The sequence below is a fragment of the Scomber scombrus genome, chromosome 7, assembly GCF_963691925.1.
Source record: "Scomber scombrus chromosome 7, fScoSco1.1, whole genome shotgun sequence".
Classification (NCBI taxonomy): Eukaryota; Metazoa; Chordata; class Actinopteri; order Scombriformes; family Scombridae; genus Scomber; species Scomber scombrus.
In genome coordinates, this window is record NC_084976.1 from 30,596,131 (window position 1) to 30,608,538 (window position 12,408).

General features: G+C 35.3%; 1 protein-coding gene across 1 annotated transcript; it reads left to right on the plus strand.

Moving 5' to 3' along the window:
- Window positions 1–745: 745 nt before the first annotated feature.
- Window positions 746–11,070, plus strand: ccne2 (cyclin E2). Its single transcript, XM_062422895.1, has 10 exons — window positions 746–779; window positions 2,163–2,244; window positions 2,383–2,436; window positions 4,098–4,243; window positions 5,376–5,658; window positions 8,057–8,152; window positions 9,170–9,304; window positions 9,401–9,512; window positions 9,895–10,052; window positions 10,957–11,070. Exons 1-10 carry the CDS (start codon window positions 766–768, stop codon window positions 11,068–11,070), a joined length of 1,194 nt encoding a protein of 397 aa, XP_062278879.1. The 5' UTR covers window positions 746–765.
- The last annotated feature ends 1,338 nt before the right edge of the window (window positions 11,071–12,408 follow it).

A 12,408-nucleotide genomic window follows, 5' to 3' on the forward strand; every position in this document is an offset into this window, starting at 1 on the left:
GACGCTTGCTCTGTCGCTTGAGTTTCTTAAAACGCGTTTAAATGTGATATTTATAAAGCTTTTTTTGTTTGAAATCGAGGGAACACAACTCTAACCCCCCTCCTCTCCTTTTTTTTTTTTTTTTTTTTTTTGTGGAGCTGTAGTTGCCACACTAGCTCTGAAAGGAGTTGGCTGGCTAAGTTTACCTCTCATTTAACCTCGTAATTAACACCGTATACATCTATTTAACCTGCTCATAACTCACTATGCTCATCATGATCTTACTATGGGTACTTTGAGTTTGGTGAGTCGCTTATTTTTCTGCTTTTTGGAGCTTTTTTTTCTGCCTCAGTCTGAAGCTAATCTGCATTTGTTAGCTCACAGTTGATCCTGAGCCTGTGAACTTTGTGATTTTTGTGCTATTTAAAGCTTCTCTGCTTCCTTTAGTAGCTGATTTAACTCCTTATAACGATATATTAACTGTTTATAACCGGTTTAATGTTATTAGATGCTTATAAATGCTTTAAAAATGATATTATATAACATGTTGAGTGTATGTAATGATAGGCCCTGTAGCTCCTGATCATGGCCTCATGATATCTCCAGATGGCTTCAGGACACTTTTTATAATTAATCTTTTTAGTTTTAATCATCTTATAAAACCTACTGTATATATTCTTTATGTCACACACTTTAAATGTGTTATAATCTATAATAATCTAATAATTTTGCTCCTTTTTTTCTGTCTTTGTCTTTTGCAGCAGATCCATAAATACAGTCAACATCATGTCCAGACGCAGGTAAGCATCTGTGGTTCAAACCGTGGTCTGGGGGCCAACAAGGGGTCCTGAATATCTATATAAAGAGGATTAGTAAAGGCTAATGATGGGGGGGAGGCTCGGCTGACATTATAAACACAATAGTGATTGAATAAATGTAAATATTCAGATTAGGACACAGCAGAAGTGACGTTTAGCGTTAGGAGGCAAAAATAAAATGATTAAAGAATTAAATAAACCAAAGTTGATATGTTATATGTGTAAAATTTAAGTTATAAAACAGTTTTAGGATTACTTGAACTTACAGATGTAACTCATGATGATGGTTTTCATAGTCGATTAACCTTCTTTGATTTGGTTTAGTGATTAATTGATTAGTAGTTTGGTTGTAAAAAGTCATAAAAATAGTAGAAAATGAAAGTTATTATTTCCTAAAGTCCAACATGACGTATTAATATATCTTCTTTTGTTCTGATCAATAATCCAACACCCCAAATATATCAGTTTACTGTCACAGAGCAAATAAAACCAGAAAATATTCAGTAAAAATCAGAATTTAATCCACACAATAGTTGGTGATAAAGTTTAATATTTGAGGGTTTATCAACATATATCATTACAGCTGTTTAATTCATGTTATAAACCAACAATTACAACAAAGCTACTTTATATATTTAAGGTTAAATATGTAGTTTTAAGCCCAAATTATGAACATATATTTAAATCAAGCACAGTTGTTGCTCTGAATCCTACGATACAGTAAAACTTAACAAGAAGTCAAAAGTCCTTTTCCCTTTCCTTTAAACCTTAAAGTCTGCAGATTTAATAATATGGAGACGTTTAATTTTAATGTTTATAAGTCGTCTAAAGCTCAAACATCAGGAGGGTTTATTAGTTTAGCTTTACCTGTTTCTGGTATCTATTTTGTGCCTTTTTGTTTCTTTTTCATGGCGTCTTGTAAACCTGTTTATATACGATACCATAATACATTAAAATCAATCAATCAGTAGTTGTTGGTTAATTTAATATTTAGGGATTAATCGACTCATTGTTGCAGCTCTGTGAGTTTATATGCAGCTTAAAACACATAAAATACAACTTTTAATGGTTAAAATTAAAGCTTTAGATAGATATATATACTTGTTTTATAGCAGCTACATCCACATTTAAAACATCCTCATGTAGCATCACATAGAAACATCTATAACTATCCAATTAAAACAGAATTATTATTAAAAATGACCTAAAAGTTGAACTTCTACAAACACATATTAACATAAATCATGAAGTTGTGTTTCTGTCCTTTAATACCAGATACTAGCTTCTTATTCCTCATGATTAAACCTGAACATGTGATTTATTATATTCTATATTTATGTGTATTTTGTTTGTTTTTCCCGCCAGCGATCGCATCACACTGCAGGTCAGAGACTCAAACACACTGGAGCCGACGCTGAGAGCAGCGCTGAGGAAAAGGAAGACAGAGGTTCGTGTCTTTATTGTGTCTTTAAATAAATAATAATACAAAACTGTCACATTATGACACATTAATACAAGTTTAATGTCTTAGTTTCATCTTTTATTACATATTTATATCTTTTATTTCTTCTTTTCTTTCCTTCAGCCTTCAAAGAAAAAGCTTCAACCTGCCACCAAGAAACAGAACTATGAAATCCAGGTTAGTGTGTGTGTGTGTGTGTGTGTGTGTGGCTGATAAGATGTGTGTGTGTGTGTTACTAGTTTATTATCTGTGTCCCTCCCTTTTTAGGGGAACCTGCCCTTCTTTTTAAAGTCTTTATATTAGTATTTGAGTCTTTTCTCTTCATTAGTTTTCAGTGTAAAGTTAATATTTAAAGTTCATAGTTTCATAACTCCGAGCCTCCATTTTGTCTCCTCGGCTCATGTTTTCATATATTTGTATTTTCTTTGTATTTATTAATATTTTTAAGTCTTTTATTCTAATCTCATGTGTTCCAGCTTTCTTCTTTATATTAGATAAAGAGGATTTAAGTCAGATTTTAACAGATTAATCTTAATTTTCAGAGGTTGAACACAAACAGGAAAGTTTATAATAAGTGGAGAAGAAGCAGCAGCAGTACCTTCACTTCACCACTAGGGGTCACTGTCCTGTTAGAGCAGCTGGGTTTTATTTAATAGTATAATATAGTTTACATATCTGTGTTTATTGTGTTGTTGTAATAGATTTATTCTACTTTAGTTTGTTTGGTTTATTTAAATTTAAGGGTTTTTTCTCCTTTTTCTTAAATAATCGGTTCAGTATGACCCACTTTTCTTCTAAATTACACCTCATTACTGTGAATTAATACAGTAATCTAATAAGTGCTGCAACTATTAAATAATTAAAAGTACAAAAACTTCACCTGCAGCTATTTTGGATCATTTATTGATAGTTTTTCCAACTTAAACGCCCCAAAAAATGATCTGATTCAATCTTCTGAAATGTGAAGATTTGATGTTTTTTACATTTTAATATAAAAGTAAACTGATTATATTTAAAGTTTGGGACAAAAAAAGACTTTTAAACTCTACTAAGACTGGGGTTTGTTCTGTTTTTAGACAATAAATGGGCTCAAGAAAATAAATGAATCTTTAAATGAGAGAAATCGCTTGTTTCAGGCCCAAGAATTTAATACAACTACAAGTAAGATGCAAAAATAAAGAGAAGAGTCTCTTAAAAATGAACTTTACTTACTGATCCGACCAGTTTATAGTTTGAATAAGAAATAAAAAAACCTCACCAGACCCTTTCTACTCTCTTCACACTTTGAGTATCTGAGGTTTTAACTCTTTATTCATCTGTTTTTCTTCTTTTTTGTCTTTTTTAACTCTTTATTCTTCTGTTTTTTTGTCTTTTTTAACTCTTTATTCATCCGTTTCTCTTCTTTTTTTCTCTTTTTAACCCTTTATTCTTCTGTTTTTCTTCTTTTTTGTCTCTTTTTTAACTCTTTATTCATCAGTTTCTCTTCTTTTTTGTCTTTTTTAACTCTTAATTCATCTGTTTTTCTTCTTTTTTCTCTTTTTAACTCTTTATTCATCTGTTTTTCTTCTTTTTTTCTCTTTTTAACCCTTTATTCTTCTGTTTTTCTTCTTTTTGTCTTTTTTAACTCTTTATTCATCTGTTTTTCTTCTTTTTTGTATCTTTTTTAACTCTTTATTCATCCGTTTCTCTTCTTTTTTTCTCTTTTTAACCCTTTATTCTTCTGTTTTTCTTCTTTTTTGTCTCTTTTTTTAACTCTTTATTCATCTGTTTTTCTTCTTTTTTTGTCTTTTTTAACCCTTAATTCATCCGTTTCTCTTCTTTTTTGTCTCTCTCTCCAGCAGTGTTGGTCGGAGGACTCGGCCAGTCCGTGTGTCCTGATAGAAACTCCTCACAAAGAACTCGAGCCTGCAGCAGACCGCTCCGGCTTCAAGCAGTACACCTTCAAAAACCTCTTCATCAAAGCTTCCCCCATCCCTCGGCTCAGGTGTGTGTTTGGTTTTAACACCTCCGCCACTTCACGCTGAGCTGTGACTCCACCCGGCTCTGTTATTCACAGCTCGTTAAACCACCAAGCTGCTTTTACTGTGACATAAACTCACTTTCATTTATTTACTCTTTTATAATGAATCTTTGTGTGATCATCTTCTTCATTAAAAGCTCTTTGAATGTGATGTTTGAGCTTCTTAGGATTCATAATAACTAATAAAACTTGGTATTTGTCACAATAGCTGTAAAAATACAAATTAAAATCCTTTTAGAGCTGCAGCTAAACATTATTTATTCATCTTTCTGTTTATTAAATGTCAGAAAACAGTTCAGTCAGTTAGTTTTATGACATTTATGTCAAAGAAAAGCTTAAAATCCTCATTAATGAGAAGCTACAACCAGAAAATCTTTTACATTTTTGCTTTAAAATGATTAAAATCTGTTATTTAAATGGTAGAAATAGTTGGTTAAAGTATTTAAAGCTGTGGCCAAACATTATTTATTAATATTTCTGTCTATAAACATCACTTATAGTCACTTTTCTTTAATTTATGATGAAGAAAAGCTTCAAATCCTCCCACATGAGAAGCTAAAATGATTAAAATCAGTTCTTTAAATGATAGAAATAGTTGGTTTAAGTATTTAAAGCTGCAGCTGAGCATTATTTATACTTATTTATGTCAGAAAATAGTGATATTCCTGTTATAATTCATGGTTTTCTGTCATTTTGTTAAAGAAAAGCTTAAAATCGTCACATGTGAGAAGCTACATTAACAAATATTTCACATTTTTGCTTTAAAATATTAATAATCTGTTATTTCAGCAATAGAAATAGTTGGTTAAAGTATTTAAAGCTGCAGCTAAACATTATTTATACTTATTAATATCAGAAAATAGTGAAATATCTGTTTATAATTTGTAGTTATTTGTGGTTTTCTGTCATTTATGTCAAAGAAAAGCTTAAAATCGTCACACATGAGAAGCTACAACTATCAAATATTGCTTTAAAATTGACCCTCAGTTATTTAAATGATATAAATATAAATATATAGTAGCATATTATCCGTCAAACCTGAATGAATCTGACCCAGAATGATTTTAATTGATCTTTTTTATAACTCTGGTTGCAGTTGGGCGAGTTCAGACGACGTTTGGATCAAGATGTTGAACAAAGAGTTGAAGTACGTCCATGATAAGAGTTACCTGCAGCGGCACCCCAAGCTGCAGCCCAAGATGAGATCCATCCTGCTGGACTGGCTGCTGGAGGTCAGCGAGGTCTACAGCCTCCACCGGCAGACGGCTTACCTGGCTCAGGATTACTTCGACCGCTTCATGCTCACACAAGACAACGTCAATAAAGACTGTCTGCAGCTGGTCGGCATCACCGCGCTCTTCATCGCCTCCAAGATAGAGGTGAGGGGTGGCTGCTGCATCATCATCATCATCATCATCAGGGAGTTTAACCCTCCTGTTGTCCTGGAGTCAAGGAAAGGAGGGAGGAAGAAGGATGGGAGGAAGGAAGGAAATGAAGGAGGGAGGGAGGAAGGAAAAAGGAAGGGAGGGAGGAAAGAAGGAAGAGGAGAAGGTAGGGGGAGGAAAGAAAGAGGGAAGGAAGGAAATGAAGGAAGGAAAGGAGGAGGAGAAGGTAGGGGGGAGGAAAGAAAGAGGGAAGGAAGGAAAGGAGGAAGGTAAGAGGGAGGGAGGAAATGAAGGAAAGGAGGGAGGAAAGAAGGAAGGTGGGAGGGAGGAAGGAAGGACCGAGGAAAGAAGGAAGAGGAGAAGGTAGGGTGGAGGAAAGAAGGAGGGAAGAAAAGGGGATGGAGGAAAGAAAGAAGGGAAGAAGTAAAGGAGGGAAAGAAGGAAGGGAGCAAAGAGAGAGGAAGGAAAGAAGGATGGAAGAAGGAAAGAAGGAAACAGTCAAAACAGACGGGGTCAATTTGACCCGGCAGGACTTCAGGAGGGTTAATGAGACTCGTGGTGTTTATAACGAGGCTTTTAATCAACTTTATCTCCTTTTTTATTCCCTTTTATTATCGTTTTGTCTCTTTTTTATCTATTTTATCTTTAACTTTTTACTATATCTTCTTGTTTTAAAGTGTTTTTAATCAAAGTTTGAGCTCATGTGATGAATCATGTGACTCTGAGTGAAGGACAGGCGAGTTAATCACATGACTCCTCGGGTTAAATCACTTTATAGTTTAAATAGAGGAGAATAAATACAGTTTACATGTTTAGATGCTTGAGGCTCAAACTGGAGTAAAAACATCTGCTGGTTATAATAATAATAATAATAATAATAATAAAAGCTTTATTTATACTTTCATTCATTATACTTCACTCACAATGACAGGAAAGGGAAATAAAAACATGAGTAGATATGAGGAAAGCTTTATTTAGTGAGTAATAATATTTAATAACTTTAATAAACATGTAATTATCTTCCTCGTGTCTGTGAGGTTTTAAACCACGTGGAAACTTTATGGATCCTGTTTTATCCTTAAAGAGCAACGAGGAACCAGATATAGGAAGTTATTTAATGTCTAATAGCTGTGTGGGGTTAGGATGTCAAACATGAGGTTTGTGGGCCAGAAGCGGCCCGCTGAGGAGTCCAATCCGGCCCACTTTCCTTCCTTTCATCCTTTGTTCTATCCTTCCTTTCTTCCTTCTGTCCTTCCATCTTTCCTTCCTGATTTCTTTTCCTCCTTTTCTTCCTTCCTGATTTCTTTTCCTCCTTCTTCTTTCCTTCCATCTGTCCTCCCTCCCTTCCTTCCATCTTTCTTTCCCCTTCCTCTTCCTTCTGTCCTTCCATCTTTCTTCCTTCTGTCCTTCCATCTTTCCTTCCTGACTTCTTTTCTTTCCTTCCATCTGTCCTCCCTCCCTTCCTTCCATCTTTCTTCCTTCCGTCCTTCCTGATTTCTTTTCCTCCTTTTCTTCCTTCCTTCATGCTGTCCTCCCTCCCTTTCTTCCATCTTTCTTTCCTTCCTCTTCCTTCTGTCCTTCCATCTTTCTTCCTTCTGTCCTTCCATCTTTCCTTCCTGACTTCTTTTCTTTCCTTCCATCTGTCCTCCCTCCCTTCCTTCCATCTTTCTTCCTTCTGTCCTTCCATCTTTCCTTCCTGATTTCTTTTCTTCCTTCCTTCATTCTGTCCTCCCTCCCTTCCTGATTTCTTTTCCTCCTTTTCTTCCTTCCTTCATTCTGTCCTCCCTTCCTTCCTGATTTCTTTCCCCTTTCTTCCTTCTGTCCTTCCATCTTTCCTTCCTGACTTCTTTTCCTTCCTTCATTCTGTCCTCCCTCCCTTCCTTCCATCTTTCTTTCCTTCCTCTTCCTTCTGTCCTTCCATCTTTCCTTCCATCTTTCTTCCTTCTGTCCTTTCATCTTTCCTTCCTGATTTATTTTCCTCCTTTTCTTCCTTCCTTCATTCTGTCCTTCCTCCCTTCCTTCCATCTTTCTTTCCTTCCCTCTTTTCTTCCCTCCTTTCTCCCTTTCTTCCTTCTTTCTTTCCTTCCATCTTTTTACTGCTCCGTCTCAGATCAGATCAGTTTGTTTTCTGGCTCTTTAATGATTTATATTCTGCAGCTTTTTAAGGTTTAAATGTTGAGTTTTAAGTATTTCATTGAGTCGTATAAAGAGTTAAAACCATCTTTATTATTATTATTATTATTATTATTGATTATGAGGGTTTTAAAGTCTGTTTCCAGTTAGTTTAATAATAACATTCACACAGCAGCCCAACAATGAAAAAGTGATTAATTGAGTGATTTTCCTTCTTTAGTCTAAATCTTTTCTTCTTTTCTTCTTTTTTCTTCTTCAGGAGATTTATCCTCCTAAAATCAACGAGTTCGCCTACGTGACGGACGGAGCCTGTGATATGTGGGACATCCAGAGCACTGAGCTGCTCTTACTCAAGGTTTGATACTTTCATCACTTTATTTATTGTTATAGAGAATATTAGTAACTTAAAATGATCAATTAATTCGTCTTCATCTATTAAATACTAACAATACGTTTAATAGGTGGAAACATGCAGATTATTATTGTGTTATAAGCGACTTTGACTCTGAGAAAGTCTCCAACATTCACAAAATAATTCAGTAAATAACGTCAACAATCAATAATCTCTTTAAAAGTGTATTTTGTCTTAAAGAAAATATGAAAATTCTGAATTAAACTTAAATATTTAATATGAAACTTTCTGGAAAACTTGATGATAAACTGAATATTTTGGATGTTTTGAGCTGGAAAAAAAAAAACTATTTGACATTTTTATTTACAAAACAAAAACATGATCAAGAAAACGATGCAGAATTTTTATATTTTTAAACATGAAATTTGTAAATGAAAATTAAATGATGAATAATAATGTAAAACAATGTTAAATTTACATCTAAACAGCGTTTAAAAGGAGAGTTTGTGTTTGAATATTAAACATTAAATGATGAATGAGCTGTTTTCTGTATGTTAACCTCTTCTCCTCTTCCTCCTCTTCCTCCTGTGTCTGCTCTTCTTCCTCCTGTGTCTGCTCTTCCTCCTCTTCCTCCTGTGTCTGCTCTTCTTCCTCCTCTTCCTCCTGTGTCTGCTCTTCTTCCTCTCCCTCCTGTGTCTGCTCTTCTTCCTCTTCCTCCTGTGTCTGCTCTTCTTCCTCTTCCTCCTGTGTCTGCTCTTCTTCCTCCTCCTCCTGTGTCTGCTCTTCTTCTTCCTCCTCTTCCTCCTTTGTCTGCTCTTCCTCTTCCTCCTGTGTCTGCTCTTCTTCCTCCTCCTCTTCCTCCTGTGTCTGCTCTTCTTCCTCTTCCTCTTCCTCCTGTGTCTGCTCTTCCTCCTCTTCCTCCTGTGTCTGCTCTTCTTCCTCTTCCTCCTGTGTCTGCTCTTCTTCTTCCTCTTCCTCCTGTGTCTGCACTTCTTCTTCCTCTTCCTCTTCCTCCTGCAGGCGTTGGACTGGAACTTGTGTCCAGAGACTCCGATCTCGTGGCTGAAGCTTTACGCTCAGGTCGAAGCTCAGACGGACGGAGAGAACTTCCTGGTTCCTCAGTTCTGCCAGGAGACGTACCTCCAGATCACACAGGTACCTGAACGCACCTCGACTCACCTTTTTTAATGTAAACCAGTTAAAACCCTGACCCCCCCTAACCTCTGACCTTTGACCCCTGTGCTGCTGCAGCTGCTGGACGTGTGCATGATGGACATCGACTCGTTGGACTATGACTACAGCGTTCTGGCTGCAGCTGCTTTCTGTCACTTCTCCTCCTTCGACGTCGTCCACAAAGTCTCAGGTACGTTTGATTCTCTCACCTGCACCGCCCGCTCATAAAGCTCCTACAGCTCCCTGAGGTTTATATTATAACACTTTAATTCATTAATAAGGTTTGATTAATGCAAATGTCTCATCACAGGTTTTTTTAATTAAATGTCGTCTTTACATTATATGTGATTAAAAATGTAAAAGAAATGCAAATTAAAGAGAGAAAAGGCTTAAAAGTTGTAATGAATAATATAATATGATACTTACTTATATAAGTGTATAAACCAAGGAGGGGAAAAGAAATGGACACCAATGCACACGAGAGAAATTAAGTGATTAAAAATGTTTAATAAATAACTCATCTAATAAATAAACCCATTTAATTGACTGTATATCATGTATTTGTTCCTCAGGCTTGACGTGGGAGAGCGTAGCACCCTGCGTACGGTGGATGACTCCCTTCATGGACGCTCTGCGCTCTGAACCAAAACCTCAACTCAAAACATTCATCAAAGTTAAATCAGACGACCGACACAACATCCAGACACACGTCGCCTACCTGGACATGCTGGTAAGAATAACACTACTAAACACGATGGATGGATGGATGGATAGATGGATAGATGGATGGATGGATGGATGGATAGATGGATAGATGGATGGATGGATGGATGGATGGATAGATAAATGGATGGATGGATGGATGGATGGATAGATAGATAGATGGATGGATGGATAGATGGATGGATGGATAGATGGATAGATAAATGGATGGATGGATGGATAGATAGATAGATAGATAGATAAATGGATGGATGGATAGATAGATAGATAGATAAATGGATGGATAGATAGATAGATAAATGGATGGATGGATGGATAGATAGATAGATAGATAGATAAATGGATGGATGGATAGATAGATAGATAGATAGATAGATAAATGGATGGATGGATAAGAAGAATCCAACATGTTTAAATACAGATTTTTGGATTTATTTAATAGACTCTGGTTACATTTGTACATTTCCATTTATTAAAATGTGAATCCGCTGCATCAAAAGTTTATAAAAACATGCATTTTATTTCCTTCTTTGTAAACAGTGAGGAAATATTTGCCTTAATAAAATGTTTATGGAGTTTTTACAGCTCGCAAATGTAAAAAAAAAAATGGGTCAAATTTAATATAAAGGGTTAAAATTTGGTTGTTTTTAACATATGAACTTAAATTAATGCAATTTACTCTGAGTAGAAACTATTTAGCTTCTTTATTAACATTTTAAAAAATGTATTAAATAGTTAAAAGTGAGATTAAAGATTAACATCAGACATTTAGTAAATCTAATCTATTGTGTGTTTAAAGCACTTTGAGTTAAATCCTTCGTATTAAAGCTGCTTATAAATAAATAAAGATTATTATTATTACATGTTTAACCCTTTCCTCTCCTTCCTCTCTTCTTCTTCTCCTCCTTTAGAGGAAAGCTCATGAGCGTCGCATCGACTCCTCCGACCTCACGCTGTCTCCGGCCGCCTTGTCGTCCACCATGCTGACTCCGCCCAACAGCACAGAGAAACCAGCCAATCCCTGAGCAGCAGCGACGAAGACGAGGACGATGAAGACGAGGCCTGAACGCTACCTCTCCTACCTACCGACCAACAGACTCCTCCCCCCTAAAATAAATAAACCCTCCTGAAGTGACGGCTGATCCTCTGAGCCGCGTTTCATGTAGCAGAATGTTTTATTTTATTATTTTAAACACTAAAAATCTGAACTTTGATTCCTTTCAGTCTGTTTTTCTCTTTAAAGGAAAAAAATAAATCAGATTTATAAAGAATCAAAGTTCAGTCGGGTTTATTTTTAGGACGTTTTTTGTGTTAAATGGAACAGATTTTATTTTGTTGGTGGAAGTAAAGACGAGTCGATATCATTTCCTGACTGTCAGGTGCATGCTGGGAGTTTTACTGGTGCTATATCCTGACTGTCAGGTGCATGCTGGGAGTTTTACTGGTGCTATATCCTGACTCTGACTGTCAGGTGCATGCTGGGAGTTTTACTGGTGCTATAATCTCCTTTTTTTATTTAATAATAAAAACAAACACAGAGCAGCTTCAGTCGGATTCTCAGGAAAGAAAAATGACAAATCTCATTTTTTATATCATTTACTCGTCTTCACTCTGAACTCTTCCTCACTTTAATGTTTTTTTAATTTTTATTAAAACCATTAAATGTGTAAAAACGTGCAGATTTTACCCCCAAGGATTCATCATCATCATCATCATCATCATCGCAACATGAGCCAAAAAAAAAAAAATACTCGAAGCTTTTCAACGTTTGTGGCTCGATTAAATACTTTTTTTTATTTTTTTTTATTTTTAATGAAATATAGTTTTTATTTAGTTCTTTTGTTACATTCCTGGGAAACTTGACCTGTGTGTGTGTATATGTGTGTGTGTGTGTGTAGGACGCTGCGTTTCCTGCCACTGTGTAAAGTTAAATTGTCAATAAAGTGCTTGTATTTATTGATAAGCCTATTAGAGTATCTCTGTTTATATGTATAATATTAAAAAAAAGGAAAATCAAAGTAATCAGTTGGATCACTGCCAAAGGCACCAAAGCTATCTGTGACATTACAGTTCTGTATTAAATGTTATAAACTAGCTCATCATCATCATCATCATCATCATCATCATTATTATTATTATTATTATTATAAATGTTCTTTTAGTGCCTTTCCTTCGTAATAAAGCCTGAAGCTGGACGAACAACGTGTGACTGTAACCATGGCGACTGTTTGTAGACGAGAGAAACAACAATAAGAAGAAGAAGAATGTATGTTTGGATGTATATAGATCAATTCAGAAATGTGTAATTTTTTCCTTTTTTTATATTAATGTTTTAAATAAAAGTGAAATGAATTTACTCGTCT